Source organism: Macrotis lagotis, chromosome 5, assembly GCF_037893015.1.
Source record: "Macrotis lagotis isolate mMagLag1 chromosome 5, bilby.v1.9.chrom.fasta, whole genome shotgun sequence".
Classification (NCBI taxonomy): domain Eukaryota; kingdom Metazoa; phylum Chordata; class Mammalia; order Peramelemorphia; family Peramelidae; genus Macrotis; species Macrotis lagotis.
In genome coordinates, this window is record NC_133662.1 from 154,515,298 (window position 1) to 154,539,669 (window position 24,372).

At 33.2% G+C, this 24,372-nt stretch overlaps 1 protein-coding gene across 1 annotated transcript; it reads right to left on the reverse strand.

The window, feature by feature from the left end:
* Positions 1-324: 324 nt before the first annotated feature.
* Positions 325-24,075, reverse strand: NMBR (neuromedin B receptor). The gene is made up of 3 exons (XM_074190274.1): positions 23,618-24,075; positions 4,886-5,234; positions 325-726 (listed from the first exon to the last, which is right to left on the reverse strand). Exons 1-3 carry the CDS (start codon positions 24,073-24,075, stop codon positions 325-327), a joined length of 1,209 nt encoding a protein of 402 aa, XP_074046375.1.
* Positions 24,076-24,372: the final 297 nt, after the last annotated feature.

The window sequence follows — 24,372 nt, forward strand, 5'->3', positions numbered from 1 at the left end:
AAATACCAGTTTGTAATATGTGTTATATCAGACTAGGATGTGGTTTTTTAGGGGGAGGGAGATGCAAGTTGAGAGCATGGAAGATGTTTTAGATTGCTCTTTAGTCTTTCTCTATGTGGGCCATCCATGTGTTGAATGTAATTAAACGACCCATTCAAAGAAAAACACTTGTTTGTCTTGCCTTCTCTGAGTCAACAGAGATCAATCCTGTAATAAACTAGCTGAAAGAATGTAGGAAGAAGGAAGGAATTGTTTAGTCCTGCTCAGCTCAGAATGATATAGAGAGAGGGGGTTCTTTCAAAATCATGAGTCAAATGACTGGAATCACAGATTCATTTCCTGCTTCGTGCTGTGCCCGTTCAGGAAGGCAGAATTGGTCACTGTATTCTTAGTGTTGCTTTTCAGAGAAGTCATTCTCACAGCAGAGGAGCTAAGCAGGTAGCTGGTAGATCTTTCCCTATAGGCTCTCCTTCCACAGCAAAGTTGGCTATTGAAATGTCTCCTGAAGCTTTCACTGAGCAGGTAAAGAGCAAATGGGTTGACACAAGAGTTGCAGAAACTTAACACCCTGGCCACTAAGGTGATGACCATGTGGCCAAGGGATGGATCAATTTCTTTGTAGTTAAAAGATCGATACATGTACAGCACGTGATTTGGAAACCAGCAGAGCACAAAGCAGCCCACAAAAACCAGGACAATTTTAGCCAGGCGTTTTCGTGTTTCCATCTGAAAATAGAAGAGAAATAATCATCCAGATGAATACAATCAAATCAAGTCAGCCTCCAAACTAACAATCACTGAAATGAATGAAGTGAACCTTGATATGACAATGCATCCAAATTATATCAGCAAAACAAAGACTTCCTTCATTAAAATTGTTCCTGGCATTGCTGTGAAATCTCTTAGCTTAATCACACTTAACACTGCCTTTACCATTTCTATTTGACAGTTTACATACACTGAGATGATAAAGCACAATTAAATGCCTAAACCTTTATATTTCCAATCCACAATCTTTTAAAGATCCCTAGTGTTTAACTGTTTTTCTTTTTCTTTGAGTCTCCAACTATTAACAAGAATTATCTTTGTTTATGTTAAATCCACCCAATTAATGAGGCATTAAAACTAAACAAATTTGGGCACTTTTTAGACACAAGAGTAGTGTGAATAAGAAAAATAAAAGAGGTGATTAAAGTAGGGATGATTTTTTTTAACCCTTTCTCAAACAGATGTCTAATAATGCAATAGATTGAAGGGACTCAGAGTTTATAAAATTCGTTCTTCTCAAGAACCCTTTGAAATGCAAGCTTTAATTAAAATCTCTAATCTAGAGATAAAGAATCTGAATCTCAAAGAGCTTAAGGGACTTATCCAGGGTCACATAGCATAATGCAATGGGAAAAAGAGATCAAATCCAAGCTCTATCCTGTATTGCCAGAGTAACTTTAGGCAATGCATGTATTCTATCTGGAAAAACCTTATAAGTAAAATAAAGGTGTGGAATTGAATAACTTCTGAAGTCTCTTCTAGCCTAAATCTATGACCCTCTATTCTAAGTCCACCTTGCTTTCCACATCTTGCTACCTACATACAAAATATCATTGACCTGTGAAAATTGTCAAGTATTCAATTATTTTTAAAATGGTTTAATTTTTCTTTAAATCTCAAAAAAATGTGTTTCTTTTCATTTCACTGTAGCATGCATTTTATGGACAGTCTCCAGGAACTTGGTCCTATGGGGTCTGGAGTGGGGGAGAAGACTAACTATTTCTTTTATTTTATCTCTAAATCATCTTCTACCAACTAGTTTTAGACACTTTGATTAATTTGTCTTAGAATTTTTTAATTATTTTAAAATAAGAACTGTGTAGCAAATTGAGAATAAGTTCTGCATCTAAGCAAGACTTTTCCTTAAGTTACTAGTGCAATATGTGGAATATATTCAGATCTGTGATTTTACTGGAAAATTCAGGTTAAGACAGTCCTGTATAGGTATTGGCAACACTCCTAAAATCCTCTTAAAGAGGCACTGAAGGGTCAAAATGACTTGCCCACAATCAATCTATATCAAAAAAGAAGGATTTGAATATTCTTTCCTGAATCCAAGACCACTTACTATTCTCCATACCATGTTTCCTTCCAGTTGAAGACATCAATTTTAAAATTGTACTTCTGTGACCTTTATATCAATATATAGATTATGAGATAAAAGATCTTGTAACTTCCTTTGCATTAGATAGAATACAAATATAGAATACTATATCACATACTATATCAATTTAGAAAAGGCAGTACCTCTAATCAAGTTAATATCTCATCAATTTTCTGCTCAGAAATTACTACTTCAAAAATTGACAGCTGAATTATTAAAAATATCTGGTAGTACTTTTTAGACAGACAAAAAGGCCCAATTTCCACCCATTCCAGCCATATCCAACAAGTCATTCAAAATAAACAGGAATTCCATATACTCTTGATTGATGCAACCATTCCTGATGGTGAATGATGTCCAATGTTTATTCAACAATATTTCCCTGGAAGATTACTTAAAATCTGTCACGTGAAAAAAATCTCTCTTTCTCCCAAGATGTCTAGCAGTCTTCCAGAGAAGAGGAAAGATAAGGAAACGTATGGGGCTTTTAACTTTACACTCATATTGCTTACTCTAAACAATTTCATTTGGCTTAGAATGAATTAGCAGTTGTAATTTGGGTAATTTAGATGAGTCATTTTAAGAAATAAAAAAAAGTTTGCTATTTTAAAGAATCCATTAACTATAGAATAATGTACCCCATCCCACACTAATCTCTCTTTCCCCTGAATTTTCCTTGTCCACAAAATAAAGTAATAATATAGAATGTTAGAAGAATGGGCCCATTGAAATGATCTAGTTGAACACCCTAATTTGTTGCTGGGTATTCTTTAAATCTATATCTAATCTTCTCAGGTATTTTGTAACATTCTTTGAACAGATATCATGCCTCCAATTTCTTTGTTTTTCTTGAACTCTAACATCGTACCTTGAAAAAAGTGTAAACTCTTAAGAAATATTTTCTTCCTAAATGACTGATTTAGTTGGCAAAGATACATTGTCTAACTTGGTACTACTAGTTCTATATCATTTTGTGCACCAAAGTGAAGAATTGCCTAGGTTAGGAAAGATCTATGAGCAAGAAATCTTTGGAGGATATGTAATTTGAAACCATTGAGTTTTGAATTTAGTTGACAAGAATTTGCAAACAGCTCATCTAAACTGCCATAGGGTTATAAAAGACAAAAATTTCTCCACTGGGGCAACCATAAAACTAGAAAGAAGAGGTGAAAAAGTAAAGGAGAAAAAGTACTGGGTTTGAGTCTCACCTTCAACACTAATTATATAATGCTAGGCAAGTCAATCAAACACATGCCTCAGTCTCCTCTTTTAAATGGAAATAACAATGTTTATTTTTTAAAAGTGTTATATCAATGTTTTTTCTAGTATTATAGAGTAAAATAAACTAATTAAAAGTTGCTTTCCCATTATGCCAGATCTGAGTGGAAAAGTACATTCAACTGTATACATTCCTTTTATAGTACCAAACATCCAGATGCTTAAGAACAATAATATGATTGTCCGGAATTAAATATTCATTTTCCAATTGGAAAAATTTACTTTCTCAAGTAAGGGGCTTAATTACAACTTTTTATGCTTAAACCCCTTACTTGAGAAAGCAAATTTTGATAAATAATTTCAAGTGTCCAGACCTCCATTCATATTTCATTAATTTGTATTCTACCTAATGCAAAGGAAGTTAGAAGATCTTTTATATCATAATCTAAATTAACTCAATTTTTTTTCTCTAAACCAAGCAACAAACAGAAATAATTTGCCCCCATCTATGGAAAAAGAATAGATTTCTCTCTCCAGGTTTCTACACAAGGCTGTCCTTTAAAGCTCTGGTTTCTGGTAATAGCTTTGGTTCCTTTTTTTAATTAAAAAAAATCAGTATGATTAATCCCTACAATAATTCTCTTATTGGCAAGCTAATTTGGAATTTTACTTTATATTTTTATGTGTAAATTCAGGCCCAACTCTAAGCAAAATTGTTTAGTAGTCAAAAAGTTTCCCTTTAGTCCTTTTTCACTTCCCAGCACTCCTAGGATAGATACTTTAGTTTGGTGTCCTACACTTTCATACTACCTTCAGGTTCTCTAGGAACTCCCACAGTGTCAGCTCACTTATGTCTCTTTCCACAGGCAGTGACCATATTCTAAAATTTAACTCTCGTTTTCCATTCCTTATTCTTTAACAAAATTCCAGTTTCCTACCTGAATTTCAGTTAGTTGGTGTGAGGGAAAAATTTTTGATTAGACTAATAACAAGAATAACTATGACTAGTACTGTTATATGCCCAACTCTCCTTACCATGACATTTACAAACAAAAAAAAGAAGGCTTATTAACCTTGAGAAGTTAATTTCTAATAGTCATGACAGGATTGTGGGCACATATTAGGTGAGGACAGTTAAGACTTGCTAAGAGCACTTCAATCATACCACATTTTGTAAACGCCAGCCTAGTCCTGTCTCCAAAGAAGACTCTAAAACTATTCTGCTATATCATCCTAAGAACAATCAGACCGTTACATCTGACTTGTGACTGAAATTTCTTATTGTATATTCTACCTCCAGCTTCCTTAGAACATGAGCTCCACGAGAATAGAGACTCTGCTTTTTCTATTTTTATCCCAAATGCTCAACATAGTGTTAAGGAAACATTTAATAAATGTCTTTTCATTCATTCATTCATTCATTCATTCATTCATTCATTCACAGTTTCCTGAGCTTATTAGGCAAAATGAAAAACAAGTACTAATGTATAGCACTTATTCCCACCCATTTCTTACCTGCTTTTTAGAATGCTCATTGTATTCTCCAGGGATGTTGTGTGCACTTTTGATTAATGTTTTTGCAATGTGATAATAATAAATACTTATGATAACAAGAGGTATTAGGAAATAGACCAAGAAAATCATCACTGAGTGGATCTTTGGATGTAACTCATCAGTTTGTGGGTATGGCATACATGCTGTGAAGCTGCCATTATCCACACTACTGATGTGAGCCACTTCAGAGAACACGGCTTCAGGAACTGCTAACAGCACAGAAATTACCCAGATGCCAATGGCTTTCATACAGGTCCACAGGACTGCACCTGATGTCTGAATATCCATAGGATTCACAATGGCTTTATATCTGAAAAGAAAACAGATTTTTATTTCATTTTTCAAATTTCTTCTAACACACTCCACTATACAGAGATAGACTTTTCCAGTTTGTGGATGGTCTAGGTTTTTCACTCCTCCTTTAGGACAGTTTCATTATTTGTTAGTATGGTGGTCCAGAAATTAGTCATTAGTTATAAGCTTTAGATTTAATTGTTAATTAAAGGAAGGAGCAGAATAAGTTCAGATAATTAAAAGTTGCAGCAGTTCAAAAATTAATATATAATAATAGCTCACATCTATATAACATTTTAAGACTTACAAAAATATTTATTATCTAATTTGATCATCAGGAGATTCTATCATACCATTTTGCAGAAAAATAAACTGAGCTAAAAGATTTGGCTACAATTATATAGCTAGTGTCAGAGGCAAGATTTGAAATCAAATCTTTTTGAGTTCTATTCAATATTATTACTTAGCTGTCTAGGTATATTTTAGCATTTGTATTTGACCATGTCTGGGCCCCAAAACAGGAAGACTCAAGCTTCCTGAGTTCAAATCTGACCTCGGACTTTTACAAACTCTGTTTGTGTGTGTGTATGTGTGTGTGTGTGTGTGTGTGTGTGTGTGTGTGTGTGTGTGTGTGTGTGTGCCCCAAGTCACTTAACCCTATTTAACCTTAGTTTCCTCATCTGTAAAATGAATTGGAAAAAAAGAAAAAACAAACTACTCTAGTATCTCTGTCAAGAAAATCTTAAATGGGATCACAAAGTGTTGAACACAAATAAAAAGCAACTGAACAACAATGTCCTAAAATTCATAATGTTTCTTGAATCACTGTAATTGGATTTTGGTGTGACCACACTATGCTCAGAACTCTCCTCTGATTTCCACAAAGAAGAAAAAAATGTCTTTACTTCTTCGTGGCGATAGCAACAACCTAAGTTGTTGCCCTTTTTCTGCCTTAATTTGCTATATTTATAGTTTATGACTGGGGCGGGGGGTGAGAGAGAGAAATTTGAGCTAAAGGGCCTCCTCTTGAATGAATTATGGAACTAAAATAAATAATTGATATTAACAAAAGGGCTTTATCATCTGCTTTATCATATAAATAAGAAATTGAAAACATACTTTGTGGCCAAATATTATAAACATATCATTGAAATTTGACCATACCTTACAATTATTTATTTGAAACTGTAGTTAAGAAAAATTCAATAATAAAGATTCAAACTTATATTTTAGGATGTTATTATTCTGTAAGAAATCATGAGTGACTAGACTTTAGGGAAGCATGAAAAGACTTTCAAGAACTGATGCTGAGTAAAGTGAACAGCATCTGGAGAACACTGTACACATTAACAGCAATATTGTGATAGGATCAACATAGGCACAGCTCTTCTCAGCAGTTCAGTGACCAAGGACAATCCTGAGAATGTGTTGTGGAAAATGTCATCACATCCAGAAGAAAAATTATGGAGTCTGAATGCAGAGAAAAGCATACTATGTTCACTTTTTTAAATTTCTTCTATGTTTTGCTTTCTTTCTCATGATTTTTTCCCTTTAGTTCAAAACTCTTTCACAACATGACTAATATGGAAATGTTAAACAAAATTGTGCGTGTACAACCTGTATCAGATTGTTTGCTGCCATGGGAAGAAGGGAGGGAAAGGAGGGTGATAAAAAAAATGTGAAACTCAAAAGCTTGCAAAAGGATGAATTTGAAAAATACCTTTGCATATAATTGGAAAAAATAAAATAATAAAGGTTTCAACTTAAAGGAAAATCTGAGGTTAATCTCAGATCCATGTTCTTCCTAATTCCATATATCAAATATAATCAAGACGTAGCTTTCTACATTTTTTCCTAAGTCAGTAGCCTCCAAACTTTTTTGATAATGATCTCCTAACAGAGATTTTGTTTTTTTGCTGGTATATAGATTGATTAAGGGAAGGATACCAATGACACCAGCTCAGATACCATGCAGGGTGGGTTAACTTATAACTGCCTGAGAGGTTAACAGTTTGCACAATAGTGGAAGAGCAGTGAGCTGGGAGAATTTTTCTATAAGGTTCCATTCTCTACCTCATCTCCAAGAGACAATATAAGATTTACTGATTTTAGTTTTGATAAGAATTGCAGTAGGAGAGGGCATTGGTCTGAACCTCTGATTTCATCAACCTGAGGAACTCATTCCAATTCACCAATAACTTTAATTTGTGAGCTCCTTAAGATCAAGGACTATCTCTTTGCCTCATTTTTCATCCAAAGAACTAAACCGTGACTGGTACATAGTAGGTGGTTAATAAATATTTATTGAGTAACTGATTGATTATACTCTTGAAGAGTTCCTAGAGGCACTGAGAGATTATTTGATATGCTAATGGCTACAAAATGTGTGAGACTTGAATCTCCCCACAAGACTTCCTGGATCTAAGGCCAGCCTGCTAAGCCACAGTCCCTCTCATAGAAATTCATAAAAAGAAGGAATGTGGACTGGAAATAGAAAAAGCCTACTAGAAGAGAAGACTTAACCAAATGTCTCATTCCCTGACTTTCAGTGTAGAAAAGAGGACTTAGATTTCATAATTGCTCTGCAAAATTGCTCTCCAATAATAATAATAGCTCAAATTAAAGTTTACAAAGATTTTATGCACATTGTCATTTGTTCCTCCCAATAATTCAGTGAAGTAGTGTTGCATGAATTTCTCATTAGTTCATCTAATTGATGCCAATAATATAGAACCATACTTTAATACTTAATAAAGTACAACATATGCCACCATCAGTTGAGAGAAATGTATATTATTCACAATTCAGCCAATAATAATTATACATTACACCAAACAAACAAAAAGATGACATCATTATATAAAGTTATATAAAGAAAAAAATGTGCTTATTCAAGAGAATGCATATCATTAGCAACACAAAATAGATGTGAGACTGTTAGTATAGCTAGCTTCATTAAATCAAACTTGTCATGTTAGATAAGAGAATGAGACATTCCAGATCCTAACTGATTATTTACTATCTCCTTCATTCAATGGTGAACTCCTTGAGAGAAGAAACTGTCTTTTGCCTTTCTTTATATCCCCAGAACTTAGCACCAGCACACAACAGGAGCTTAAAAATATTAATTGACTGTCTGACGTGTACAGAATCATGCAGATAATTTTCCTAAACCGAAGTCTAACTATCCACTACTCACATTTCTTCAAGTTGAGAGTAGGAATTTTTTTAAAAAAATTTTCTGTTTCTTCTACCTTGAAGAGCACCTTGTAAATATTAAGCACTAAATAATATTTGTTGAATTTCATTGGATTTTCCTAGTACAATTCTCTCCTTAGGATTAATAGAATATCCAATAAGTCAGGACAAAGTCAAAAATCTGGCAACAGAGCCTGAAGAAGGAAATTGTGGGTTGAGGTCAAGGGCAATATATCCTTCCCAGAAAAATAAATCAGGAAAACAATAGGAAGGAAGACTTCAACTAATGGCCATTTGTTTATAGACCTCAGAAGTAGCTTTAGTTGATAATAATTTTGTTGAGTCCAGAGAAAGTGCCACATTCTTATTCATATGACCACCCCAAACATTCTTCTTCTACACATTCCAGTCATCTGAAGACCACTCTTTTAGGTCTGAACCCAAGGTCACTAAAAAGTTAGATGGCTTTGGATTGGTGGAGAAGGTTGTTTATCCTGGGCAAGAAGAATAGCTTAAGCATTGATTTCCAATTAGAAAAGAAGATATCGGGGCAGCTAGGTGGCACAGTGGATAGCGCACTGGCCCTAGAGTCAGGAGTACCTGAGTTCAAATCCGGTCTAGACACTTAACAATTACCTAGCTGTGTGACCTTGGGCAAGTCACTTAACCCCATTGCCTTGCAAAAACTAAAAAAAAAAAAAGACACCAATCACTCTGAAACAATTAATAATGTAAAATAATAGAAGTAATGTCATTACAGTTGTTGTTATTATTGGATTTTCAGGGAGAAAGGAGAATAGACTTCCAAAGGGGAGAAAATGTCTATTTTATTTTTCCTTGAACCAACTTTATCTGACATTAGCTGTCCATAAATTTACTTCAAATAAATCAGATGCTTGTGATAGCTATAAAGAAAAGGCTGAAGTTAAGAATACTATGTCCATTCTGTAAAAGATCCTCAGAGCATAGTGCTTAAAGAATCACAGAATATTTTAGCAAGTAGGATCATTGGACTTCATATAAACCATTCTCCAAATCTATTCTTTTGGTTTAGGAAATAAATCCAGAAAGATGACTTGCTTCAGATCATTTGGCTAGTAAATGACAGAAAGAATTAAGACTCGAACTCTAATCTTTACACGCAGTTTCTATACTCTTTTAGCCCTGGCTTACTCTGAGCCTCAGATTCCTCATCTGTAAAATAAGAATTACTGTATGCCTCTTGTGGTCAAATTACTTAATATTTATATAGTATGTTGTCACTATAAACCCGATAAAAACACTAGTTATCATCAGTATCATTATTTATTATTATTTTTATCTCTAAGATTGAAATATTTAAGATCTCTCTCTGAGAATTTGGCTTTTCATTATTCCCATTTAATACTGGCCACAAGTTTAACGTGACTCATTATTTAAATAGAAAAGATAAGTCATCCATGCAACAGGCAACTCTCAACTTAAATCAATTGTCTAGGCTCCATCCATTTTAATTTTTTATTGTGGAGACCAGTTGTTTTTCCATAAATTGTTTGACATCAGTCTGATAGGTATAATGAAAGCAATTTGTCTGCTACCTTCAGGAAACCAATGACTTTGCACTTATTTCTAAAATTTGATTAGTAGCCTTTGGGGATGGAGGGTACCCCCTCCTCCTCCCCAAGAAAATGTTATTTGTGTTAATAGTGAAAGAAATCAAATTGGGATATTCCAACAAATTTTACTGGCATTAAAAAATAAAGCCTTACAACTGTCACATATTGAGAGCAAAACATGGACTAAGCAAATAACTGCCTTCTGAAAGGTTATTTTTATTTACTAAAGGGAGTAGAACTGACAGTTCCTGACAGTTATTTGGAATTGTTTGAATGTCTCATCTATGAAATGGTCCTGAGGGCACTTCTGTGCCTGGAAAATGTTTCATAGAAATAGGGATTTTGAAGAAAGAGTTAGTTTTGAGTGAATTTCATGCCTGTTGGTTTTGATTACTGAAATTGGTTACATTTATTTATGAAGGCAAGAAATCAAAGATGCCATTTTTTTTTACTTAGAGAATGTGAGATTCTTGAACAGTGAGATATTCCTCATGGATCTCAAATCAAAACTGATTTTTTTTAAGTAACAAAAAGGTTTATTAACTTGCTAAGGACAAGGACTCAGGCTGCCCACATTTCTTAAAATAGAAAATAGCCATTAATTTTTTAAAAATATTCTGTCTTGACAAGCTATATGATAGCCTGTATATAATTACTTTTAGTTTTCATTATTTTACATTTAAATTTGTAATATCTATATCTTAGATAACAATGAGAAACATTTTTACTTTCAATTCTCTTGCAGAATCTTCAATAACAGACTTAAAAAATCCTCTATATTTATAGACTGTATATTTATTGTATAAGTCTGTATATTGGCTGTATATGTCAAATTTTAATTTATTTATGCAAATAACCAAATAGAGTAGGGTTAAATCTGAGCAAATTGTGAAATAGGCAAAAGTTGTTTTTATTAGTTACTAACCCTCACACTCAGTTCACCATCTTTGCTCTAGATGTGCCAACACTTCTACATTGCAGAAGTAATCACTGCTGTTTTCTCATGCACTGAATTAACTGGTTCTATATAAAGTTCCCCTGCCACACAACATTCCCCTCTTCCTCATTCTAGGTAATCCTTCTCCATAGTTTTTTTTTTAGGTTTCTTGCAAGGCAAATGGGGTTAAGTGGCTTGCCCAAGGCCACACAGCTAGGTAATTATTAAGTGTCTGAGACCGAATTTGAACTCAGGTACTCCTGATTCCAGGGCCGGTGTTCTATCCACTGCACCACCTAACTGCCCCTCTCCATACTTTTTCACAGGCTGTTTGTCACCCCTGCCTGTAATACACTCTTTCCTTACCATTGATATTCGGAATCCCAAGCTTCCTTCAAAACTTGACTTGAACGTAGTTTCCTACATAATACTTTCTCTAATCATCCCAAATAATACTATTTTCCCTCACAAAATTATCTTTCATTCATTTTGCATGTGTTTTTATGATATACTTAGGTGCACATATATGCTTCCTCAATATAGTATAATCTCTTCATTTTAATCTTAGAGCCTCATACATAGTAGATATTTAATAAATGATTTTGATGAAATTATTGAATGATTTATAGAACTAAATAATAAGATGACCTAAAACTGGACTACTCCCATGTGTAAACATTAGAATCTGAGGAAAATCAAAAGGTTCAACATGTTCAAAAATATCTCCATTTTCAATCTGTCATAGAATCACCCTTGAACTGCAAGTCCTGACTTTTGACTTTATATGCTATTAAGTTTGACATGGACATTGAGTTGAAATATTGAGATCCTCTTTGCCTCTATTTTGACAAACTTAATAATCTGTAGAAACTTGAATATGCACTAGAGACTTTAAATTCTACATCTCCTACATTTCTCTCTTTTGAAGTCTCATAAATGTTATATAACATAAGGAATATATAGCTTAGACTAGTAATAGCTTACACTTCATATAGTATTTGCTAATTACAAAATACTTTTCTTCCTGTAGGAATTAGTAAGAGAAGGATTGTTTCAACCTAACAACTTTTTATTTTACAGTCAGAAGAATTTCCTGAAAAATAATGAATGAAGCTTGTGAGAGATGAAGTAGAACTTTTTCTTTAGGTCTTCTTTCTTTGGTTCACCTGATTGTGAAAATGAGGGTAGCAGAGTAACCTAAATGATATACCAAACATGAAAAACTGTTCAGAATTGAATGGTTAAACTGACCAGGATGTCTCCTTTCTCAGCTACTTTCTTTCCATAGTCTCTGTCAGAGATCCAGAACTTCATAGAATATTAGAGCATCTTAACCTTAGAGGTATATTATCTTAGATTTTGAAGGTACTTCACTACTAATTTTTTAAAACCTTGCTTGAAGAAAAATATTTACAGTTTCCCTGAAAACTGATCATCTAACTCTCTTTTGAAGATTTCCAATAATGGGAAACAAATATGAAAAGCATTTTTCAAACATTAATGTCAGCTAATATTACAATATTTCTTCTCAAGAAAATTCATTCAAGTTTTGAATATCTTTGATTGTAAGAAATTTATAGCATACCTAGACTAGTAAACACATGCAAGTCCTTCAGTCAGTCCTTGTATATAGCCTATTTTCAAGACTCTCTAACCATTCTTGATCCTTTCCTCTGGATCTCTTTATCAAAGTAATTCAAAAAATTCATAAAATAAATTTAAAAAGACCTAAAACTGACCTTGATATTCTTGATAGGATCTGATATGGAGAGAAGAAAGCAAAATAATATCTGATCTGATTAATATATTTCACTTTATTTTACTGAAAACTAGACCTTCACACCACTTTCCAACCATTTCCCCACCATACTGTCTATACTCTGGACATCATCTTTAAATACCGTGATCTTAGACCATAATTTTAACAGATGATTTTTCTGCTTAGTTTTCTGAGAAATAGCCTCCACACCATTTCTAAACCATGCTATGAAATGCTTCTTCATCCCCTTTCCAGTTTCACTTTATATATTGCCTTCCAATATAACAATGTTAATTATATGATAATTATACTATCACATAGCCCATATTTCTCCAAATTGTCCACAAGAACAGCATGACATTTTATCAAATATTGGTTACAATCAAGCATACATCCTTATAACATGCCAATTTAGTAAATTGGTAAAAAAAAAAAAGAAATTGAGGCTACACTTGAAGAAGTTATACTTATTCCTGGAGATCAATACTTTCTAAAAAGTTTGCAACTCATCTTCTGAATAATGCATTTGAATCGAAATCAAGATAACTATTCTTTAATTTGAAGATTCCATCATTTTCCATTTTTTGAAAATTGGGACATTTTTAACATCTTGTGACATTTTTCTTGTTCTCCAGGATTACTGACAGAAACTTTAAAAACTCATTCAATGGTTCTTTTGTAGCCTGATAGTAAGATCATCCAAGCAAGTAAATTTATCAAGATCTAAACGTTCTCTTCATATCTCTTTCCCTAAATTTTAACTCCCATAGAGCCACATCTTTTATCCCGCTCACTTTAAAGATATTAAAAACTGAGTTAGTTATTCTTTTCACCATCTTTCATTCTCACCATTTCTCTACTCTGAGCAGCAGCCCATTTCTTCCTTAAGTTTTCTTCTTGTCCCTCTTCCCACTCTTCACTCTATATAAATGGCCAGCCTCCTATATTCCTCATCAGACACATTCTTTATGATGACTTTTACAACATGGGAAAAGTTTTCTATGCAACTCACAATGCATTCCATAGCCTACTAACTAATATTTGTGGAAACTATGGGATGCTAACTTGAAGAGGTAGACCTAGAGTTGAGAAGACTTCAATCAAATTCCCACCAAATCATGTTAACAATCATATTTCCATTTCTTTCCTATGGAAAATCAATTATTAGGAGACATTTATGACATAGATGTAATTATTTTCTTTATTCCACTTTTGAATTCTCTCCAAGTCATTTTGTTCATTCTGTCTATTTTATTTGGGGGGGGGGGGAGGGTTCTCTTTGCTGATTGGATCAGCAGCTTTTTCTCTCTGTACTGTTAAATATCTACATGATCTTAGGAAAAAAAATTTTCCAGGCCTAAGTTTCATCATCTTCAAAATGAATTTGAGAAGATAATCTCTAAGATCCCTTTTCAACTCTAATTATTCTTATTCCTTGATTGATATGCTTATTCCTTTGAAGGAAGTCATGGAATAAAATGTTCTAAGGAAATGTTTACATAGGAAATGAATATGTGATTATTAATATGCTGGTAATAGTTAATAACTAAAATTTAAATAGTTCTTTAATGTTTTAAAACTTTTAGACATCTTGAAAACTTCTGATATCATCACAACACTCCAGGGAGATAGGCTATTTTCCCATTTTACTAATGAAGAAATTGAAAGAGAGGGTGTGATTTACCCAGGGTCACAAAGTTAATAAGTATCTGAGGTTGGATTTGAAATATTTGTTAAGTAGGTCTTTTCCTGGGACATTTATCTGGGACTTGAAGGAGAGCTTTCAAAGAATTATCAATCCTATGGATTGATATACTTACTTCTGGCAATTCATGTGGTGGTAAATGTTATTACAAAGGATCTAAAAAAATCTATTGCTAAGAACCATCTTAAAAAATCCTTAAGACCATAGGGGCTTAAATCTCACCAGGTGATGTTTTCATTACTACTGTGAATTATGAGTGGAGGACTTAGAAAAGAAAGCAAATTTGGGTAATGAATGACAGAGGATAATATCTGAAACTTGATGTCACAGATTAAAACATAGGAACTTAAAACTTTTGGTTTGGGATAGAGAACACCTAAGATGATCCAGTGTGTACAAAATGCAATTTTTTCTGTAATAATAATAATTGCTATTATAATAACACTTTAAGATTTCCAAAATGCTACACATATGTTACCTCATGGGATATTCACATCAACTCTTTGAGAGAGTTGTCGTTATTATTCCCCATTTATAGATGAGAAAACTGAGGCTGAGAGAAGTTAAATAATTTTCTATGTCATACAACAAGTATCTTGAACTCAGAACTTGAAATCAACTCTTCCTTGTCTCCAAGTCTTGCACTCTAGCCATATATACACCATCTTGAAAAGGGAAGTGAAAGAATATATGTATGGGGAAAAAACCTAACCACACATATCATATGTGTGTGTACATATACAGATGTATACATAGATTTTATATATAAATATGTTTGTATATATTTACATATATATATATATATATATATAGTATATATATAGTATATAATGAACTTGATACCACAGAGGAAGTGGCAGATACAACACAATATGAGAACTAACGGTAATGCATATGAAGAAAATCAAAAAGAAAATTTCTGGATTTAGATGTCTATATATGAGAGCACAAAAATCTGCCCAGCAAATAGGCTTGGAGATATTAAATGCAAGGGGACAAGTGACCTAGAATACAAATCTGAGAGTCATTGAAATAAGACATATGCCTGGAAATTTGACTCTGTAATGGCATACCCATTCAAAAGGAATAGCATAAATAAAAATCAAAAGGTTCTACTATTGCACAGCAAAGAATAAAGTTATAAGGGAAAAAACTTCTAGAACCCAAGGGCAGCAATATAGTGGAAGTCATTTAAATGCAAATCAAGGTAGGTAGAAAGAGAAGTAATGTTGTTATAGGGATGTATTACTGATCATCTCCAGAGACAGATTATTATATGAGCTTGTTTAAGATCACAAGCCTGGGACAGAAGCACAACATAATATCGATAGAAAACTTCAACTTCAGTCTCTGTCTGTCTGTCTGTCTGTCTTTCTCTCTCTATCTATCTCTTTCTCTCTTTCCTAAAAGCAGAAGAGCTATTAAATTTGTGACTTAGCTTGATGGTGATTTCATCAATCTAAAGGTAGAATGACTGATAAATAGGTATCCTCGACATGCACATAATTGAGCCAAAAGCAAAGAACTGCTTACTAAAGTAGAAATGGCTGGATTCTTGGAGTTCTGATTACTCTATCATAAAGCTAGTAAAAGAGAAGGAAATTAAATATGAGCATGTTCTGTCACAATATAGATGGAAGAAGAATGGAGAGAGAGAAAGGACAGCTCGCTTACAATGACAATTTTTGGAAGAAGTCCAATAGGACTAGAAATCTTACAAAACTGAAATTCTGAAGAAAGACAAAGAAATTATTCCAGCAAGAAATTATATCTGCCTAAAAAATACAGGTGTGGATGTAACAAAAATTCATGGATAAACTCAAAATTCTTAGTAATATTTACTAAAGACAGAAGCAAAGGCAAATAATTTAGGATGAATGTTGAAGAGTAGCATTTACCTATAAGAATTGTGTCTGGATGAGTTGAGATTATCAGAGAAAGATAAGACCCCCAAAAATCATATTTTAGTAATGCTAGGGATAAAAGGAGTATCAAAGGAAGGGGGAAAAAAACAACTACTCAGGCCAATGAGAGGATGACAATATAAGAATAAGATAGAACTCAACTCTTAGTTAGATTATGTTATCTCTTCCTCAGAGAAAAAATTTCTGAAGTAGGGAGGACAAGAATAAAAATTAACATCTCAAAGTAACATCCCAAGAAAGTGACAAGGTATTCAGGCATCACTTTCTTGCCTTCAATAAATTCAAATTCCCAGATCTAAGTGAAATAAATGCCTTTAAAGAGATGCTAAGTAACTGAAAGAATTGGCAGAGGTAAGTGGCAAGCTATGGGTCAGTAATTTTTAAAAGTTCTTAGAAAATTATACTGGAGGACTATGTCTTATTTTCAAAGAAAAGGAGGAAGATAGTAGAATCTATGCTATGGGACAGTGAGATTTTTCTTCTGTTCTTGGAAAGGACTAATGATTGGTGAACAATCAGAAAAGTAAGCCATGAATAATAAAAGAACAATGTAGTTTTATCAAAATCAGATCATGTGACACAAAACATGCTTGACTACATTGATCATTTAAGAATAAGAAATATTTCAATATTTGAAGATATGACCTTATCACAATGAGTACTATGCCCAATGATGAAATCATCACTTATTTAAGTCCCTCTCTGCTCTATACTCTCTTGTGTTCTCTTAATCTTCCAAATGAAGACAACCCCACATATTGTGCTGTAAGCTTTCTTCTGGTTCTCATGACTTTACATATATATCACTGGAATAATCATGTTACCAATTATTGCTTGTTTTTACTATGAGACCCACCTGTCTTTCTATTTAATGTTTATATATTTCTCTAAATATATCTTTTACGTTATTTCTCCAGTGAGATTCTGCATTTGAAAAGTGTTACCCATGTCCATCTCAGACCTCTACCTTGCCCTTTGTATGATCCACAAATTTAATTTTCCTGAGATTGTAGTATTCCTTGCTTCATAGTCATAAAGGATCACCAGAAGGACAGTGTTGGTTTTTAATGGCTTTTTCTTTCTGAAAGAAGCTTGCTGCATTTAAAGCACTGAAATTAACACTTTTGCCACATATAGAGTATTATCTCTCATACAAAATAGAGATGGTGATGATGATCATGATGATGATGATGATGATGATGACGATGATGATGATGATGGTGATGACAATGATATTCATGCTATGCTCCTCTCAGAGTTTTGGGGAAGAATGAACTTTGTAAACCATCAAATATGAGTTGCTGTTTTTGTTAGGAGTGACAAGGAAAAAAATTATTCCACATCTAACACAGGGGAAAAACAGAAAATGATAATTCAAAGAATAATTAGTGCGAAAAAGAAATGAAGTTTGAAATGAAGAAAATGGAACCAAATTCATAGAGAAAAAAAACAATGTGTAGCTGTAGGCAGCACTTCCAGATATCCAAGTTCATAGGAACTAACTTGCAGGAAGTCAACCAGGTTAATGTCCCTAACCAAATCGATTATTTAACTGAGTCAAATAGATTCTTTGGGTAGTTTCCAAGTTTTCTGTTCTTTTGAATAGATATATTATTTGATATTGAATTGACTAAACCAAATGATGATATAGTGTGGTGCAGTGAAAAGAGTATTGGATTCTAGGATTAAAGGACCTGGATTTAAGTCCCTAGGTAGGCCCTTACTATATCATGACCTTGGGCAATTTACTTTATTCCTTGTAATCTCAACTTCTCATCTGCTAAATGAAAGCAATGGCCTTTATTGATAGATAAGATTCCTTTGTGGCCCATAAGGTCCTATGTATAGAGTTTTTGACATGAATATATTATAAGTACTATATAAATATCAGGTTTGGCATTATTGAGAAAAAAGTTAACTCTGGGTAAAATTGTGATGTAAGCAATATTTATTGTTGATGCCCTTAAACTTCCTCTCTTTTCCTTATTTCTCCATAGTAGTTTTATATGCTATAACCTTATTTTTAATATTCTGTCTCACTTTGGGTTTTTTAATTTAATTTATTATTTAATTTATCAAAGTATTAATTTATCAAAAGAGTAAGCATGTATTAAGTACCTTCTATATGCCAAGTACACCATTAAGGTCTAGAGATTTAAAAAAATTAAAATTAGTTTCTGATCCCAGAGAATTAGATTCTGCTAGGAGAAAGAATGCAACATAGTCACAGATAGATAATGTAGGCTACATGAAAAATAACTGCGAATTAATGGAGAGGAGTCTCTCACAACTAGGAGGCAACCCCCCCCCCAAAAAGGGTGACACTTTCTCCTGATCCTTGAATGGAGCTAGAGGCTGCAAAATGTGAAAATGAAGACGTAGTGCATTCCAAGTATGGATAACAGATTTGCAAAGACACAGTAATGAGAAATAGAATGATATGTACAAGGAGCAGCAAGTAGACCACCAATTTGACTGTAGCATAGAGTGCATAAAGAATGCTATTTGTAATTATTCAGGATGGAAAAATAAGATGGAACCAGGTTGTGAAAACCTTTAATGCCAAATGTAAGTTTTTTAATTAAAATAAAAGAAAAAAAGAAAAATAAGAAGTCACTGAAGCTAATTGAACAAGGTGTTGATATGGTTAATTTATCTATTTCTAAAATGTTATCTGCTTCACAGGCTAGTGAATTTTAACAGAACTTATTAAAGATCAAAAAGACTTTGGGAAACAAAGGAAGGAAAGTCTAATAGGTTTCAGAGAGATAATTTGGACAAAGGAATTTTGCCAATATTCCATAAATTACACAGACATTCCTTAATATTTACCTATAAGGTAAAGCTTAGTCATAAAAACTGAATCCAATTGGATTGTTTCCAGGGGATATATGAAACTCTTCAAAGGACAGCTGCAGCTAAATCAATTTACAAGCATTTTAAACAGTCTGTTATATGTGTGCTAAAAAGTAGAGGTAACAACCCCAGGCACAAGTATAAGAAGGCATCACTCAAATAAGTCATCAATCTCTGTAATAATAATAACAATAATAATAATAATAATAATAATAGATATAGGCCCCAAATGGGGTCAAAATGATCTGGTCATAATCTGATATCTCAGTTATGTGGTTTTGTTATCTACAGATGAATTTTATCAAGTCTCCACTATACTTTGTACTGTGTAAATAACTATGTGCCTTTCTATAATCGACTTCCTTCCTTACAGCTCACTGTGTTTGTGATCTCTGTATGGCCTGAGGAAAAGGCAAGTAGATGATGAAGCTTTATCAGGTGGATCTTCTATGATCCAGTGACTATGAAATTTTCAGATATGACTCTTTCTGAATAAAAAGAGCTCTATTCCCTCTTCATTTAAAATCAAGATTTTTGTATGAATTAGCCAGAAAATGATTTCAACTTTCTCTTTAATTTATATTCCATCTATATTTTTATTTATTATTTTGTCACTGAGGGTGATTAGTGTGATCTGAATTGAATATTATTGGATTGTGTAACATGACTTTTTTGGTCAGCTGTTGAATAGGTCAGGTCAATAACAACTTCCTTTCTCTCCTGTTTATTTTGTTATTGATGTGTTTATACATAATATTTAGTAAGATATAAAATATAAAGTAGGCAGTGAAATTTAGCTTTTGAGACAAAGTACACTTTTATTTTAAGGGTCACTTGATGAAATAGAAACAGAATTGGGGGCAGAGAGGACTTGAGTTCAAGTCCCTAAAAGTTTGATCCTAACTGTGTGACCTTACACTAGTTACTTTATATCCATGAACCTCAATGTCTTTATTTGTAAAATGGAGGAGATTAAACTAATTATTTCATTTGTATACTGAACTTCTAGGCAAGGATACTTCCACTACCAATGCAGGTTTCTTCAACTTATAATTTTATTGAGTAACCTAGATTAGTGGGAAGTTGAGTAACTTGCCCAGAATCACACAGTATATATGTATGTATGTATGTATGTGTATATATATATATATATAATATATATATATATATATATATCAGAAACAACTCTTGAACTCAGTCCCTCAAGATTCCAAGGATAGCTCTTTACCCTATGCAACACTGCTTCTCTGATAAAATAAGTATATTAGCTGTAATAGTCTATTTATAGGATTATAGTGAGACTCAAACAAAACAATGTATTTACAGCACTTTATGAGCCATAAAATCCTATGTAAATAAAAGTTAATATCAACAAAGGCCACAAGTTGAATTAATCCATTGGTATAAATAACTTGGACAGACTGTGAAAATGGAAACCTTGGAGTAGGTAGAGGAGAAGACTGAACTAAATCAGATTTGGGAAATTGCACAATATCTTCCATGATTTCAAGCTGCTCACTGCTACAAAAGTTTATTTTAATAATAGTTTGCCAATGATACTCTATGGTTCCAAATCACATGATACCATAATCTCAGGAGAATCAAAATTACAAGGTACTCAAGGGGCAATAGAAAGATGCCTGATGGATATTCTGAAGAATTCTCTTCCTTGGTCTTCTTTGTATAATGAAATGTCTATTTTTGCTAATGGTTGCTATACCCATAATTTAAAAAAAGAAAATGTCTTCCAAGTTCCAAATAATCAAAGTATAAAAAAACTTTTTGAAAATGACACAAATGTAGAATATATTACCAATATATTAGCCAACTCATTGAGGAATAAGAAATAGTATCCCCCCCAAAAAAAAATTGCTGAATGTAAAGTGAACTGAATCAGGAAAACAATTTATAAAATAACAAGAAGATTGAAAAGACAAACAACTTTGAAAGACTTTGGAACTCTGATCTACACAATGGAACCAGTCGCAATTGCAGAGAACTCATTTTTTAAAAAATACTATCACCACAAACAGAGAACTGATGGACTCAGAGTGTGGATTGAAGCATAATTTTTTTTAACTATCACTACCACCATCTCCCCCTTTTTAAAGAGAAGAACCTATATAAGGATAAAAAAAGAAAATAACTTGAAAATAATTTTCAATTTTTAAATTAATTTTCTTACTTGCCTTGGATTGCTACTAAGATTTTGTTAATTCTTAAGTACACAGTATCAACAAAAATATCTTAAAAAGTCAGTTGAATGAAAGGAAGGAAAGTTATATGATAGTAAAATTACCTGGCACTTATTTACTAAGAATATAGTCTATTTAGAAACCACCTATATTTTTCTGTTATCTATTAGTAACTGATAAGAAAAGAGAATGTAGTAACTTAACCTAGACAGGACAATTTCATATATGCTTCCCTGACAGTTATAAAGACCAGTTTGGTAAACTCAGAATTGTTATGAGATACTAAGATTCATGTCTGAAAAAAATCACATCAAGAATGGCAAAAATCACAAGAATTACTGTACTACAGTAAGGTCCATACATGACACTTGTCCAAAATCACCATAGTATCATTTTAGTCCAAAACAAGTAAAATAGATTTATGAAAAGGTAATACAAAAAATATTTAAGTTTCACACACTTCAAGAAAATTGTCAGCACATTAAGAAGAATATCAAGAATTGTGTCCATATAAGTAACATATATAATTAAATAAACTTTTCAGATAACTCAGATAAAATAATTACTATTTTCTTTGAAAGTGTGCATTGAAATAAAAATTTTTCTGGAATGACATTCTATAGTCTTCAACCTGACAAATATTTACTCAGTTCTCTATTTTATCCTTGTGCCATCTCTGACCAACTAACTCTCCACTGACAAAACAGAATATTGAATTAATATAAACTAGATTATTAAGTATCCAAACTTTGCTTTTTATTTATCATTAAGAAATTAAAGAACCTCAGTTTTCCATACACTTATTTTATAGCCACTTTACTTCATCTTTCCTAGTCAGTGTAACATTTAAATGATTAGATTGTAGTGAGTTCCTAGAAGTATAAACTATCAAATTAGTACATTCACAATTCAAGGTATACACATGTGCCCAATTCCTGCTTCCATCCAACTGTGGAGATATTGCCTCTGCATCTTGACCAAAAAAGAAAAAGAAAAGAAAAATTTTAAAGGACAAGAACAACATATAGTGGGAATATCTCTGGATAGGAATTTAAAGAGATCTGGGTTCTAGTCTTGATTCTATACCATACCATACCATAAGTTATGAACCACATGCCATCTCTAGATCTTTTCTTATCTGTAAAATTAAACAATTGGACTAGATGATCCTTAAACTCTAAATAGCATTCTAGTCTATATGTCTCTATAAAGTTATAAATAGAATACTTACATATACTTATTATGTGTCTCTGTGTATAGACATACATCCACACATGTAGGACTCTTTTTCGGACAACTTGTGATTTCAATTATATAGGGAACTCTTTGTAAGAAATTTTCTTCTATCATTGAAACCTAGCACCTGCTATGCAACATCTTTTGTTTTTGTAAAAGATTTTGAAAGCAGCATGCGTGGGATTGAATTTTAATTTGTCCCATTGTCTATAAATAATGAAACTTAGTATGTCTGAATTTTTAAGTAAAGTGTATTTTTTAAACTGCTTATACTAAACAAGTATAAAATGTCCAAAGTACTGGATCTTAGGATATTGGATCAAAGTAGTTGTTTTTGCTTCCCAGAGTAGTAATGAATTAGCTATAATGCATTAGTGCAAAAAAAAAATTTCTTTTGGCCAATAAAAACTTCAGAGGTAAAATACTGATAATATTTAAGATAGATACTTTAAATGGATATTCTGAATTATCATGTCAATCTATTGACTAAAAAATAAAAAATAGTCTCATTTTGAAGATTTCTACCTTCACAAGAAACTGAAATTGAACTTTTACCACGCAGAGTGGTGAAACTATCTATAAGAGCCTCATGGCAGTGATGTACATGTATTTTAGAAATGATTTCAAGCACTTTGATATCTTCTTAAGCAAATTTCTTAAATTATGTTTTCAAATCTCACTTTTAAATTATGTTTGATTCAGTTTAACCTTTCTCTCTATCTTGTTCAGTATCTCTCTCTCTCTCTCTCTCTCTCTCTCTCTCTCTCTCTCTCTCTCTCTCCAGTTTCTTTGTCTCTACTTTCATTCTTACTCCTTTCCTCTCTCCCTCCCATTTTCCTCACTCCCCCCTCCTCCCTATCTTTTTAACTCTCTTGCTTCTTTTCACTTACTTTTACTTTCCTTCTTTTCTCTGCATTTCCTCATCTCACCTCACCACCCCCCCCAAAAAAAAAAACCAATGAAAAGTCTCATGGTCAGGGCAGGCATTCTTACCTATCTGCACTAAGAGCCGTGAGAGTGAACACAGAAACTCCCACTGAGGTGAGCTGTATGGCAGGAATAAGTTTGCAACCTACTTTCCCAAACATCCACTCTTCAAAGAAGTAGCGAGAGGCATCCACCGGCACGCAGGTCACCAGAAGGAGCAGATCCCCAGCTGCGAGGCTAGAGATAAAGATGTTAGGGACGTTTCTCATGGCACTGTTAGTGATGAAAATCTTCATTAGAGTGATGTTGCCCAGCAAACCCACTGTGATGATAAGCAGGTACAGCGACGGTATCACGCAGCGGATCACGAACTCCGCGGTGCCCTGTTCAGAGGAAGGCAAGAAATCTGTCTCTAAGACCTCCGGAATCAAGTCGCTTTCATTCTCGTCGGTTTGCAAGGAAAGGTTAGAGAGAGATTGTGTAACCATAGTTTTAACTACTGGAAAATCCAATACAATTTTCATGTGTTCTATAACACTGAAGAATGAAGAGAAAAAAGACTTGAGATTGCTCGGTCTTCCTCTTTAGGTTTCTGCTTACCAGAGTAAGTGTCCTGTAAAAAATATCAGAGGAAAAAAACACGCTGGAAAAGTTGATTCATGCACTCAAGTGGCTTAATTCCTTCCTCAGAGCGCAGTCTTGTCTCTGTCTAAAAACTGGATTCCTAAAAGAATCGAACAGAGCAACCTTGACAATGCCTTCTGGAGCTGTCCAGAGGGATGCTGCTGAAACTGTTAGGATAACCAGGAGGCACTAAGGCA

Bases quoted from the DNA above. Each gene is read 5' to 3' on its own strand.
- NMBR (XM_074190274.1), bottom strand. From the start codon at position 24,075: ATGAAAATTGTATTGGATTTTCCAGTAGTTAAAACTATGGTTACACAA. The intron at 5,235-23,617 runs GTAAGAATGCCT...TTTTCTTTTCAG, and splicing joins ACGGCTCTTAGTGCAGATAG to ATATAAAGCCATTGTGAATC. The intron at 727-4,885 runs GTAAGAAATGGG...TTCTATTTTCAG, and splicing joins ATGAGCATTCTAAAAAGCAG to ATGGAAACACGAAAACGCCT.